This window comes from Oncorhynchus mykiss, chromosome 29, assembly GCF_057628025.1.
Source record: "Oncorhynchus mykiss isolate SJ-2025 chromosome 29, ASM5762802v1, whole genome shotgun sequence".
Classification (NCBI taxonomy): Eukaryota; Metazoa; Chordata; class Actinopteri; order Salmoniformes; family Salmonidae; genus Oncorhynchus; species Oncorhynchus mykiss.
Genome location: NC_143050.1, coordinates 29,768,326 through 29,782,090, shown reverse-complemented (window position 1 = coordinate 29,782,090; position 13,765 = coordinate 29,768,326). Strand labels below are relative to the sequence as shown.

Here is a 13,765-nt window from a genome sequence, read left to right as displayed (position 1 = left end):
ACAAACATACTGACACTGCACATGTAACCAGATAGACAGACATTGTAAGGGTGTTAATGACCTTTCTGTTTCTTGATAGGCTGAGCTGACCTTCTGTGCTGGTGACATCATCTCTGTATTTGGAGAGATTGATGAAGACGGGTTCTACTATGTGAGTTTGCCTCTTTTCTTGGTTCCATGATGTGACTAACTTGTTTTATTACACAGGGCCATTCACAAGTTGTTAAAGTCAGGGATGTTTCAGTTACTCATTTTTTTAAAGAAATGCCATTGAATGAACCTGGTTCATACACATATTATGTCCTTTTGCACAGGAGAGGGCTCTTTCCCTGACCACCAGAGTTCAGTGGGTCTAGCCATGGTTCTCATCCCCACTGCCCCCTCCTCTCCTCTCTCTGCAGGGTGAAATCAATGGCCACCGCGGCCTCGTTCCCTCTAATTTTCTAGAAGAAGTGCCTGACGACGTGGAGGTGTACCTGACGGACACTCCGTCTCGCTATGCCCAGGACGAGCCCGCCAACCGGGCCGAGGCCAAAAGGGTACATCGCCGCTCTCAGCGCTAGGCCCTCTGTCCATCCATCCTCCGCCTCTCTTGATTTACGTCTCGCTTCCTCCACTTGCCGTCTGTGTTCTGTGTGTGTGTGTTGTCCGTGTTTGACAGTGACAGTGGTGAATATACAAACCTTATCCCCCGCCTGGTGAAAGGGACAAACACAGTCATACCTTCTGATTGTTAGAAAGGAAGAAGCGAAGGCCAAAGTGGACAGAGAAATAGAACACTTGACCTATGTCAGTACGGGGCAGGTGATATTCACATAGCAGTGACAAAGGACAGTGGATATTTGAAAAAGGTTTAAGTCATTAATTGGGTACCCTCTTTGCACTGAAACACAAAACCAAACGCTGGATATTGTGTCTATTAATAGTGCTTTATGAACACATCTGAAGAGTTCCTGATTTCTATCAGTTGTTCTCCAATGGAAGAAAAGGATTTGAGTAAACTGTAGGGGTTGATAATATAGCAAAGCATGCCTTTTCAAAAATAAACTTGATACCTTTTATATAATAGTAGACTTTATTGGCCCGACTGCTGTATTTCCTGGGAGAGGCTTTGTTTCTTTTTGTATACTGCACACACTTAAAAATATATATATTTTTCAGGTCTTGATGAAATTGGATAGATATGCCATGTTTGATCTAAACCAGATGAAATAACAGCCACAGTGAGACATCCATACTGTAATGGTACAATGGAACAATAAAATCAGAAATTGGATATGAATAATTTTCATTCGCGACCTGTGTTCGTGTGTATTGTAGTATTTTTTTTATTTTTTTCCCTCATAGTTGTCGTGTGGGTTGTACTGAAATGATGATGTCACCACATCTGATTTCCTTTTTTCCTCACCTGCTTGGCAAATACAAACAGAAGAAGATTGTTCATTTCACATCATAAAATCTGCCTCGTACAGTAAGTGAGCAACTAGAGATACGAGCCTGACAGATCTAATGCTGGGCATTGTGATTATTACACCTGTGTTAAATGGTTTATTTGCAGCCAGTAAACATTCTGCTTACACATTCACAGGTGTATAGCAACATGGTCATTCATCATGCTTGCACGTTAAAGTATTACATACCAGTTGGTGTAATGAGGAAAGCCTTTCCTCTTTTCAGTATAACCACAATGTTTATTTGCAGTGGACTACTACCACACTCTGAGATAGTGCTCTATTTTGCAAGCTCAAAAGTTCCCTATATCTGTAGTCATTGATAAACCATTTACTAATGGGAACTGCAAATCCCCATTTGTTTCAAAGTTATGATTCCTCTTTAACTTTGAGATACCATTTTAAAGGTCCTAGGTGAACTGTGTGGTAGCATGTTTGGTTGCCAGCCCAGTGCATTAGACAAGAGGGATGGTATCGACAGTTGTGTCCCTGAGTGTTGTAAATGACTCTGTGTGTCCCTCATGATCGGTGACCTATCAGAAGCTGTGGTATTGTGATGTTGTGCTCTGTTTTCACTAGTTACCACAGCCACAAAGTCAAAACGTACAAATTCTGGAAAACAATGTGCTTTTTGGTATTAGGGTTAGGCATCAGGTTAGCAGTGTGGTTAAGGTTAGGTTTAAATTCAGATTTCAAGAAGATACATTGTAGAAATAAGTGGGGTTAAGGCTTTGTGGATGTGGTAACTAGTAACGACCTGTTTGATGGCTTCCTACTCAGTGTTTGTTTGTATAAAACCTCACCAGCCCCACCAACGTCTTCAGTCCCCCATCAACAGAGGGACAGGAGTCTAAAAGAAATAGTTTAAATAACAGTCCAAAAGCAATACCTGATTCATAACCTCTTTTATAAACCTCTTTGTTTCTTCTCTCTTGTTTTTAAACCAGAGCTGTAGGTACAGTACAGTACAATCACACAGTTTTGACACGCTGAATAATTTCACTCCAGAGGTGAAAAACGGTTTCCTGGACATATTCATCCTAGTCCTGAACTTAAAACGTATTTCAATGGAGAATTGTAATTGAGCATGCCTTTCAGACCAGGACTAGGCTAAATCTGTGTCTGGGAAATCAGCCCATATATATTTGAAACGAGCAATTCCACGATAATGGAATTACGCTGAGATTCAGATTTTTTCACTTTAAAATGTATACCAAACAAAAACCATTGATTTCAAAGTTTAATAAACAATATAATTATATGCACAAGGACCACTTCTAACAACTTCCACATAAAATGTTACAAAAACACATTTAAAGACAGAACTGTGCAGATACAGTTTGGTAACAGAATAAAACTGAGGGATTCTGTTTTTTTTTTATTCTAAATTGTTCAAAGTAATCATTGTGCATAGCATGGTTTGTTAAACTTTGAAGTCAATGGTTTGCTTTTGGCATACATTTTAAAGTGAAAAAATTGGAGTCTTAGCATAATTACGTTATCGTGGAATTGCCCAAACATTAATGTTACGTATGTATTTGACACACATTTTAGTGGAAAACCGACAGTAAGTATAATGATCTGTAATGGCATTGTTGTATTTTTTTCCTATAACTTTATACAGAGTTATGTATGCAGACTTGTGTATGTTGATAGCTATTGTTGAGAAGTCTCAAGGTCAACACACATAGCATATCAAATTCAAGTATCGTTGGAATTGTAATTAGACTCTAGAAATTGATATTTTGGCATGTCAACCCTTCATTCTATTTCTATGGCTGGGAAACTTTCAGTAATTATCTACTTGAGCACTGAACCCAAAGTCTTTTAATGTCCCATTGGACTTATAGTGTGACAGTGGGGTGATAGTGTTATTGAAGGACACAGTGCTGACTGTGTGTCCTAGTCCTACCTCAGACAGAGAAAGGGTAAGCCACAAAGGACAACTACTTGCTTTGTAATTCCCTGCCCCTACACCCACCATGGCATCTCTCTTCAGGTAGCCATGGATACCACAGAGAGTACGGCCCCGCCTGTCCGAGCAGCGTCCCCCACAGTGCGTCCCCTGTGTCCTCCAGGCACCATGCGGCCCATCAGCCCCGCCAGGGGCCCCAGGGACCCCCGGGACAACAAAAAGAAAAAGGGACTGCTTTCCAAGGGGAAGAAACTGCTCAAGAGACTCTCTCCGGTTAAATAAACTGTCCCCAGCTGACCCCAGAAAAGATGCTGGGCCCAGTATTGTAAATTGCATACAGTACACACAATCAAATCAGCCGAATCTACAGCACACAACTACAATGGCTACGTGTTCGTATGTATTACAGGACAATATATGTGAGCCTAATCTAATATAGTCAGTGATACAACATTCATGTTCTAGTGTTGAATACACATATTTACGTACATATACTCAGTGCCAAATTCAATGAGAACTTTGCTCACATACTGTATAACTGTGATATATTTGAGGTGGAGGAAAAAAATAGGAGTATAAACTAGGACTTTCATTACATTTTACCGCTGTTTTCTTTAATCAAATGGTTATTAAGGGACTTTGGAAATCAGGACAATGCTGATAATGCATTTGTGTGCATTTGTTGTAGGGTAACAACAGAGTAGCCTATTCTTTTTTGTTACAACCCGAGCTGGTTTCCATGGCAATTGTGTCAATATAAGGTCTCTAAAATACATGGCGTGGCAAAAACAAGTTGTTGTGATAGTCAGATGTCAATACTAGGAGACAGACCATACTCCTGGAACACTAGAGCAACAACTCAACGACACTGTTATTGATGGCATTCTGTCAGTAATGCTGGCTGCTAACACAGAGGCTTTATTCAGTGCAATATATCACGGACAGGAGGGTGACAAATGGTTGAATCACTCACAGAACCTAGGAGTCTGCAGGGTGGTTGGCCACAGAGCATTACAGCAAGGAGAGGAAGCTACATTGGGTAAGACGTTTGAACCATCTCAGTGGCCTTTATGAAAACAATATAGAGCATGACATTCCTCGTTTTCTATGGTTGAACAAGGTTGTTTTTAAACTAACACTAGTCTGCCAAGAACCCCTGCTGCATCTCTGCAGCTTTGTTTGATGATGCCTTCCAATTGCACAAAGGGGTATGTTTTGTCTGATGAATGGAAAAGTACTGTTGTGTGTGTGGGTGTAGGTGTAGGCTGTGTGTTTGCTCAGTGTGCATTCATGTCTGTGCGTTCTTTCTTTTTTTCCCAAAAAAGAGGACACGTGGTTAGGAGTCATGTGATCTTAGTGGTGTGCCGCTAACTACATTGCCGGTGTAATGTTCAGTAATGTTCAGTTCTGAGGGTTGTGTTACCCACTCAGCCATTTCAGTAAAGATGTCTAGGTGTGTGCCCTCAAGATTCTGCACCGTTTACTTGTTTACACTATTATAGACCTATTGGCAAGAGAAAGGGAGGGATGACCTACATACTGTACCTACAACCTCTAAACCAGTAGTTGTGGCTTATGGGCTAAATGAGGGCTAAATAAAGGATGCATCCAGCTGATTGTCATTTACTAGGGAGGCTGTTAGACAAACATTGTCCTGTATTTTTGACAGCTTTTAAAGCCCTATATTAACCCATTTTCATAACCCATGATCCCATTCTGTAAGAGTTTAGCATCACTACAGTTGCTGTACAGCCAGCATTTGATGTGCATGATCATCAGGGACAATATGTCAATCCATGAGTCACAATGAAATATGTTGAAATGCGATTGATAGTGAAAACTAGTCGGAGAGAGACCTATCAGACATGCCCATCAGCTAAGATATTTAAGGCAAGTGTAATATCCCGCTGTATAAGGATTACAGGGATCTTCTATGTTTATTAAAAAATAGAAAATCTAACGATGGATTGCCAAAAAGGAATGTATGAGGTGTTGAGCAGGCAAAATAGTTTATATTTTATTATGTGTCCAAAGTTATGCATTATGTTATGCATCCATTTGTTAAAAGGTGTTCAAGTCATAATACCCAATCATTCATTTGTGAATGCGTGTATGTCTATGTTGTTGCATTTCTGTACTTTTTCCATTTGTCGATCATTTCTAAATGTTTATACTTGATTTTCAGACTGCCTTTTGAGTGCTTTGAGATGTATTCTTACTGTAAACAGTGCAAGCATTCTCCATGGTGTCCTCGAGATAAGATGTTTAAGTCTGTGGTTATGTGCTTGCTCTGTGAATCAAAGAGAAAAAGAAAAATATCATTTATGGTGATCAAATATCATGTGCATGTGCAAAAAAAACATTTTTTTTTTTAATCAAAAATAAATTTGATATTTTGTAGAACATCTGTGTTTGGATTACTTTCATGTATGTGTGATTCTTTTCTTTTTCTCAGTGTCCTATTCATGTAATTACTCACGCATGTCGCATGAATTAAAACTAATAACATCATTAAAAGTGGATTTTGAAGCACAGTCTACCAGACATTAAAGGGGAAACCTACTGAAGGGATCAGCTTTACTGCCTACTATTACACTTTTCATCCTATGGATGGCAGCAGTGATCTGGACCCGATGGCCATTTAAATGTGATAAGAACAATAACAAACTCACATGGCGGAGTGGGAGGGAGCTTCGGTGGCACTTAGAGGAGGTGGAGGGAACGGGCCTCTGCGGAAATGGAGTCAAGAACAAGATGGTTGTCAGGAGTAGTGCAGTATTATCATAAGGAGACATGTACTTGGAAAACGGAGGAGGAATGGAAGGAGGAGGCATACGAGATGGAGGGTGAGCTTGAGTCTGATAAAAATTGTGGGAAAAAGAGAGATGGTTTGTTAAAGAAGAATGGTAGAAAGTGTAAGCAGAGGGAGCTGAAGACAGGAGGAGAAATGGAAGTGAGTGAGGGTGAAGTATCGGAGGTGGTAGGTGTGGTGAAGTTATCGGAGACCGAGGTACTGTATATATCGAAAAGTGGACTCTTGCCTTATGGATGATCCATTTGTGGTTTCACGGTGGGTGAAAAAGAGTTGGGTAATGTGGAATCGGTGAGGGTAACCAGAAGTGGTCTAGTGATAATTGTTTGTGTTTCTGTTAGTCAGAGGGAGAATGTGCTCAGAGTAAAACGAATGGGGGCAAGAAAAGTGACTTGTTTCACTCTCAAGAAAAGGGCACAAATGAAAGGAGTGATAACTGTGGTAGCAGTAAATATAAAACAGCTGAGGGGAAAGATTCCCGGTGTATGTGATGCTTGTCATTTGATGTGACGCAGACAGGCTGGCGAGAGTGAGGAAACAGAAGAGTCATTGTCTGTTCATTTGAGTTTTGAAGTTGAGGCTTTGCCCGACAAAGTGCAGTTAGTATGTATAAGTTATCCTGTACAAGCATATGTGCCGAATACATTTTATAGGTGTCAAGCTTATGGGCATGTGGTAGCGGTGTGTAGGAGGGAGGGCCCAAGGTGTGAGAAGTGTGCAGAAATGCATGATAAAAAGGAATGTGTAGTATTAGGGAAAGTAGTGGAATGTGTTAATTGTAGGGGTGCCCATGGAGCTGGGGATCAGTCATGTTCCGTGCGAGAGAGGCACGTTGAGGTTTCCAGGGTTAGAGTAGAGCAGAAGTTGTCGTCCCCCCCCACTTCTAATTTCCTTCAATTTGTGGCTAGGGTCAAATACTTTCTGTGGCACACACTACTGGTCAACATGAGCTACCAAAATTATTATGAAGTGTACCAGGCCTTGCAGTCCCAAGATAGAAGGAGGAGGAGAATTTTGGCAGGCAAGAAAATGACCTTGCCGAAACCCCCCCCATCTCCTTCTAATTTCCTTAATTTTGTCACTGGAGTCAAATACTTTCTGTGGCACACATCAGAGTCAAATACTTTCTATAGAACAAACTTCACGTCAGGAAAGGCAACCAAAATGAATAATTAATGTATGTGTGTTATAGTAAACATAGAGGAGGGAGTAAACTGTTTCAGAACAACTACTAGTCGAATAAGACATTGGACATCTAACGTGATCATTAACATCTGCCTTGAAGGACACAAATAAAAAAGAATTTCTGCTACTAAGATCAGTGAAATGTCGGTTAAACTGACAATGGAGTGAAGAGCAGAACTCTTAACTAGCAAGCAAGTCGCAGCAATGAAGAATTGAGTGTGTGCGTGTTCTGAGGGGGATTCTGTCAGGGCGGGAGATTTTTGGCACAACAGTTTATATTTAGGTGCAGGAGCTCCACAAGTTAATATTTTAAGATGAACAGAGCTCAAGCAGCGAAACATGTGAGATGCCAGTACTCAGCTCCTGTGAGATTCTGCCCAAGTCAAGCACTGTCACAAAATAATAAGAGGAAAAACAAGGCAGTGAAGGCCACTGTACCTTGACCTGCAGCGTGCCGCCGAGGTCTACGGGACATGCCAGCTGTGTAGTTACTCACAATCACAGAGTGGTAAAAGTGGGTTGTTATGGTACCCTCTTGACACAGATAAAAAGGTGGCATAATGTTACTGGTTCCATGCCCTGCAATCTGATTGCTCAATTGGGTTTGCTCTAGATGGGAAAGATTGAGCTTTCTAATTCATTTTGTAATCATGTCTAGTTGGTGTTTTATTAGGATGCCACCGGAGATCCTTCTGAAGATCCTGTCGTACATGGATGCCTCTCTTCTCTGTAGGCTACGTCAACAAGCGCTTCTATGAGATGGTTCACAATAAGTAAGGAGTGAATTACTGGTCACATTGTAGGCTATTCTTCCTCCCTACAGTCTTGCATGATCATTTTTGACCCACAGTATTTTGTTGCAGTGGAACGTGGCACGATATGTACTCGGCGGAGTATGTACAGAGTAAGAAGTGGAGGCTCAAGCGTATAGACAAGGGTCATTGAAATTCAATTTTAGAACACTCCTTTTTGCTTATCCCACCAGGGATGCTTGCTATGAGCACTATATGCTTGTAAGCACAGTACTTTTTGTAATATCATTGGTGTTTCCCCCCACCAGGTGCTGGACAAGCTGAGTGTGGTGGTGGTGGAGGAGAGGGCTACTGGAGAAGGCTATATTTTAGGACCATGGCTGACTTTAACGACACCAAGTGGAGGAAGCAGTTGAGAGACATTCACCCCTTCACAGGCCTGCCCAGTCAGACTGAGAGTGTCCTCAGGTTAGACTAACTGCAGGCAGTGCTCAAGTTGTACTGCCTCTGTTGTTAAGTATAAAACATACAGTATATAAAACATATGCTACTGTAGTATTGTCACAACCTACTCATTGAAACTCATTGGACCAGATTCAATTAAATTTAAAGTATTTTGCTCTCCTCTCCTCTGCCTCAGGAGCCAGCGTGTGACCTGGGAGATCAGTGTCTGACAAGGGTGGGTTAAAGGGGACTTTTGAGCAGAGCTGGATTATGTCCTTTCTATTTCAGGTTTCATTTCAGCAGAAAAGGATGATGGAATGCATGATAGATTAAATAATTAAATCATTCAGTCATTAATTCCCTCCCCCTACTCCATGCAAGAGGACAAGCCTCCTTTTGATGACGTGGACCCTAACTTCGGCCTCCATGATTACACGCTCTGCATTATACTGCACAACACTCTAATCCAGATAATGGCCCGGCCACTTCTCTCAACTCTACTGCCGCAAAAGTAAACAAACTACTACCAAGAGAGTTTCTATTCTAGACCTACTGTATATACTTTGGGTACCAGAATGCAGCTGTACCATAACACACTGTAGTTGACTTTGGTTGGGGTTGTCCAGCTCAGGTCCATGATAGTGTCATCCAGCTGAACGTCAATCGATAGGAGAAGCCTGTCCCAGCACACGCCTCTCTCTGGCAGAATCAGTATGCCCTGGAAGTGTGAGGCTCTGGAGGGCACCGTGGAGGTACACTGGTTGAGGTTACACTATATAATAATATATGCCATTTAGCAGATGATTTATCGAAAGCGGCTTAGTCATGCGTGCGTACCAATAGGCCTAGATGATGGGGATATTGTAATAACAGAACAGCAGACATAGACAGTCTCTTGTGCTCTCTCTATATGTCTTTCACTCTATTTCTTTCTCTCTATATGTCTTTCTCTGTCTCTCTCTATATGTCTTTCTCTCTATATGTCTTTCTCTCTATATGTCTTTCTCTCTATAGGTCTTTCTCGGTCTTTCTCTCTATATGTCTTTCTCTCTATATGTCTTTCTCTCTAAATGTCTTTCTCTCTATATGTCTTTCTCTATATATGTCTTTCTCTGTCTCTCTCTATAGGTCTTTCTCTCTATATGTCTTTCTCTATATATGTCTTTCTCTGTCTCTCTCTATATGTCTTTCTCTCTATATGTCTTTCTCTCTAAATGTCTTTCTCTCTATATGTCTTTCTCTCTATATGTCTTTCTCTCTATAGGTCTTTCTCGATCTTTCTCTCTATAGATCTTTCTCTCTATATGTCTTTCTCTGTCTCTCTCTATATGGCTTTCTCTCTATATGTCTTTCTCTCTATATGTCTTTCTCTGTCTCTCTCTATATGTCTTTCTCTCTATATGTCTTTCTCTCTATAGGTCTTTCTCTGTCTTTCTCTCTATAGGTCTTTCTCTCTATATGTCTTTCTCTCTATATGTCTTTCTCTGTCTCTATATGTCTTTCTCTCTATATGTCTTTCTCTCTATAGATATTTCTCGGTCTTTCTCTCTATAGGTCTTTCTCTATATCTGTCTTTCTCTGTCTCTCTCTATATGTCTTTCTCTCTAAATGTCTTTCTCTCTATATGTCTTTCTCTCTATAGGTCTTTCTCTCTATATGTCTTTCTCTCTATATGTCTTTCTCTCTATATGTCTTTCTCTGTCTCTCTCTATATGTCTTTATGTCTTTCTCTCTATATGTGTCTCTCTCGCTCTCTTTCTGTCTATATGTCTTTCTCTCTCTTTCTCTCTATGTCTTTATATGTCTTTCTCTCTATATGTGTCTCTCTCTCTCTCTTTCTCTATATATGTCTCTCTCGCTCTCTGTGTCTTTCGCTCTATATGTCTCTCTCTATATACAGTGGGGAGAACAAGTATTTGATACACTACCAATTTTTCAGGTTTTCCTACTTACAAAGCATGTAGAGGTCTGTCATTTTTATCATAGGTACACTTCAACTGTGAGAGACGGAATCTAAAACAAAAATCCAGAAAATCACATTGTATGATTTTTAACGAATTAATTGGCATTTTATTGCATGCCATAAGTATTTGATCACCTACCAACCAGTAAGAATTCCGTCTCTCACAGACCTGTTATTTTTTCTTTAAGAATCCCTCCTGTTCTCCACTCATTACCAGTATTAAATGCACCTGTTTGAACTCGTCACCTGTATAAAAGACACCTGTCCACACACTCAATCAAACAGACTTCAACCTCTCCACAATGGCCAAGACCAGAGAGCTGTGTAAGGACATCAGGGATAAAATTGTAGGCCTGCACAAGGCTGGGATGAGCTACAGGACAATAGGCAAGCACCTTGGTGAGATGGCAACAACTGTTGGCGCAATTATTAGAAAATGGAAGAAGTTCAAGATCACGGTCAATCACCCTCGGTCTGGGGCTCCATGCAAGATCTCACCTCGTGGGGCATCAATGATTATGAGGAAGGTGAGGGATCAGCCCAGAACTGCACGGCAGGACCTGGTCAATGACCAGAAGAGAGCTGGGACCACAGTCTCAAAGAAAACCATTAGTAACACACTATGCCGTCATGGATTAAAATCCTACAGCGCACGCAAGGCCCCCCTGTTCAAGCCAGTGCATGTCCCGTCTGAAGTTTGCCAATGACCATCTGGATGATCCAGAGGAGGAATGGGAGAAGGTCATGTGGTCTGATGAGACAAAAATAGAGCTTTTTGGTCTAAACTCCACTAGCCTTGTTTGGAGGAAGAAGAAGGATGAGTACAACCCCAAGAACACAATCCCAACCGTAAAGCATGGAGGTGGAAACCTCATTCTTTGGGGGTGCTTTTCTGCAAAGGGGACAGGAGGACTGCACCGTATTGAGGGGAGGATGGATGGGGCCATGTATCGCGAGATCTTGGCCAACAACCTCCTTTCCTCAGTAAGAGCATTGAAGATGGGTCGTGGCTGGGTCTTCCCGCATGACAATGACCCGAAACACACAGCCAGGGCAACAGGAGTGGCTCCGTAAGAAGCATCTCAAGGTCCTGGAGTGGCCTAGCCAGTCTCCAGACCTGAACCCAATAGAAAATCTTTGGAGGGAGCTGAAAGTCCGTATTGCCCAGCGACAGCCCCGAAACCTGAAGGATCTGGAGAAGGTCTGTATGGAGGAGTGGGCCAAAATCCCTGCTGCAGTGTGTGCAAACCTGGTCAAGAACTACAGGAAAAGTATGATCGCTGTAATTGCAAACAAAGGTTTCTGTACCAAATATTAAGTTCTCCTTTTCTGATGTATCAAATACTTATGTCATGCAATAAAATGCAAATTAATTACTTAAAAATCATACAATGTGATTTTCTGGATTTAGATTCAGTCTCTCACAGTTGAAGTGTACCTATGATAAAAATTACAGACCTCTACATGCTTTGTAAGTAGGAAAACCTACAAAATCGGCAGTGTATCAAATACTTGTTCTCCCCACTGTATGTATCTTTATCTCTCCCTCCTCTCTGTAGAACTGCTGCATGATGAGCCTGACCCTGATGGATGAGTACCAGAATCCCTTCTGGTGTGTCAGCACGCCCGTTTCAATGATGCTAAACAACAAGGAGCCCTTCTCCGACAAATACGAGGGCCAGCACTTCCTGATCAAGTACCAGGATATGAAGTACTGGCTGCAAGGTAAACCAACCTCACATGACCCAGAGGGCAAGGTAAACCAACCTCATATGACCCAGAGGGCAAGGTAAACCAACCCCATATGACCCAGAGGGCAAGGTAAACCAACCCCATATGACCCAGAGGGCAAGGTAAACCAACCCCATATGACCCAGAGGGCAAGGTAAACCAACCTCATATGACCCAGAGGGCAAGGTAAACCAACCTCATATGACCCAGAGGGCAAGGTAAACCAACCTCATATGACCCAGAGGGCAAGGTAAACCAACCCTATATGACCCAGAGGGCAAGGTAAACCAACCTCAACCAGGAAGTGGATGTAACTTTTTTCTCCATAATAACAGTAATGTATTTATTCTTTAGTATTGTAGGTGTGGCTGGAAAAGCAGAGACAGTACTTCCTCATCAAACTGGTAGTCTTCATTGCCACGGCCAAAGTCAACAAGCACTTTGGGAGAGCCTACTGACGCTGCATGTAGAGGAGGCACTGTACTACATACCTCTGTCATAATGATTAAATAATGATGACGAGGTGTCCTAAACAGTCATGACAACTGTTTATGACATCTTGTAAGTCACTGTTAGGACAGTATTAGCTATGTAGGCCTTATGCCAGAGGTTTGCCCCTGCAAGTTTTAGTTTTCTTCCATGTATTTATATATTTGTATGCATTGCTTTGTGAATCATTTGTACACATCGGTAAAATGTGATCCTAGATATTATATAGAGTAAAATAAATGTGAAATGTGTTAAGAGAGTTAAGAATGTTTATGTTACAGATGGATTATCTGATTGTATGAAAACATTTTGATGTATATATTTCGGTGTTGTTTTTTTAGTGAGCCATAGTGCATTAATTAAAATCACCAGTTGACCTAAATCATAGGGAATTTTACAGCAGAGCGCTGTAGTAGCTCATTAGAGGGAACTGCCTGCATACTGCTGTGTTCGACTTTACATCCTCAGGATGGCAGCAGTCATCTTCACCCATAATAGCAATATATCCAGAATGAGTAAAGTGCAAAGGCCTTTGCAGCAAGTGCTCCCTCACAGTGCTGGCCATGAACGCTTTCGTCGAAGCTGAGTGAAGACTCATCACACTAACTGTGCATACACCATGCACTGACGCCAACTGTCTAACAGCACAGATAAACCTTCTATAAGCATCACGTTATTATTTCTAAGTACTGGCTGCAAATCAAAGCCTTCATTCATACAAGTATTTTTCAATACAGTACAGAAGCTAGTAAAGAGTTATTGATAGAGTGGAAAGCAGCGATGCCTCAGTACATTTGGCACAGGGGCTCTGCGTACGTTCTAAAAAAAAGCAAGAAAGAGAAAAAGACAGTGGAGATTACACTCATATATCACTGCATCCTGGCTCCTGTGCCTCCCTTCGGATCCTGAGTGAGCTGTTAGCTCCCAGGGCCTCTTAGGCCATCGGATGTTTAAAATGCTCACTGGCTGTGACCTCTCCATCTCTGCCACCCATTCTACCTAGTACTCCACCAGAGGGGCGGG

The 13,765-nt window shown here is 41.6% G+C and overlaps 1 protein-coding gene and 1 pseudogene across 19 annotated transcripts in view; both read left to right on the top strand.

Annotated features, from left to right (window-relative positions):
* LOC110509741 (RIMS-binding protein 2) overlaps positions 1–5,769 on the top strand; it is a 92,768-nt gene extending 86,999 nt beyond the window's left edge. For 15 of the 19 annotated variants that reach the window (XM_036967637.2, XM_090227004.1, XM_090226999.1 and 12 more), the window contains 3 exons: positions 80–151; positions 402–539; positions 3,451–5,769. In XM_036967637.2, coding sequence (XP_036823532.2) covers positions 80–151; positions 402–539; positions 3,451–3,648 — 408 coding nt within the window. In that variant the 3' untranslated portion in view covers positions 3,649–5,769. Of the gene's footprint in view, positions 1–79; positions 152–401; positions 1,292–1,429; positions 1,472–3,450 lie in introns of those variants that run through there. The other 4 variants (XM_090227008.1, XM_090227005.1, XM_090227006.1 and 1 more) reach the window with 2 other exon arrangements.
* A 2,156-nt stretch (positions 5,770–7,925) lies between these two features.
* On the top strand, positions 7,926–12,841 carry LOC149970414 (F-box only protein 15-like; annotated as a pseudogene).
* Positions 12,842–13,765: the final 924 nt, after the last annotated feature.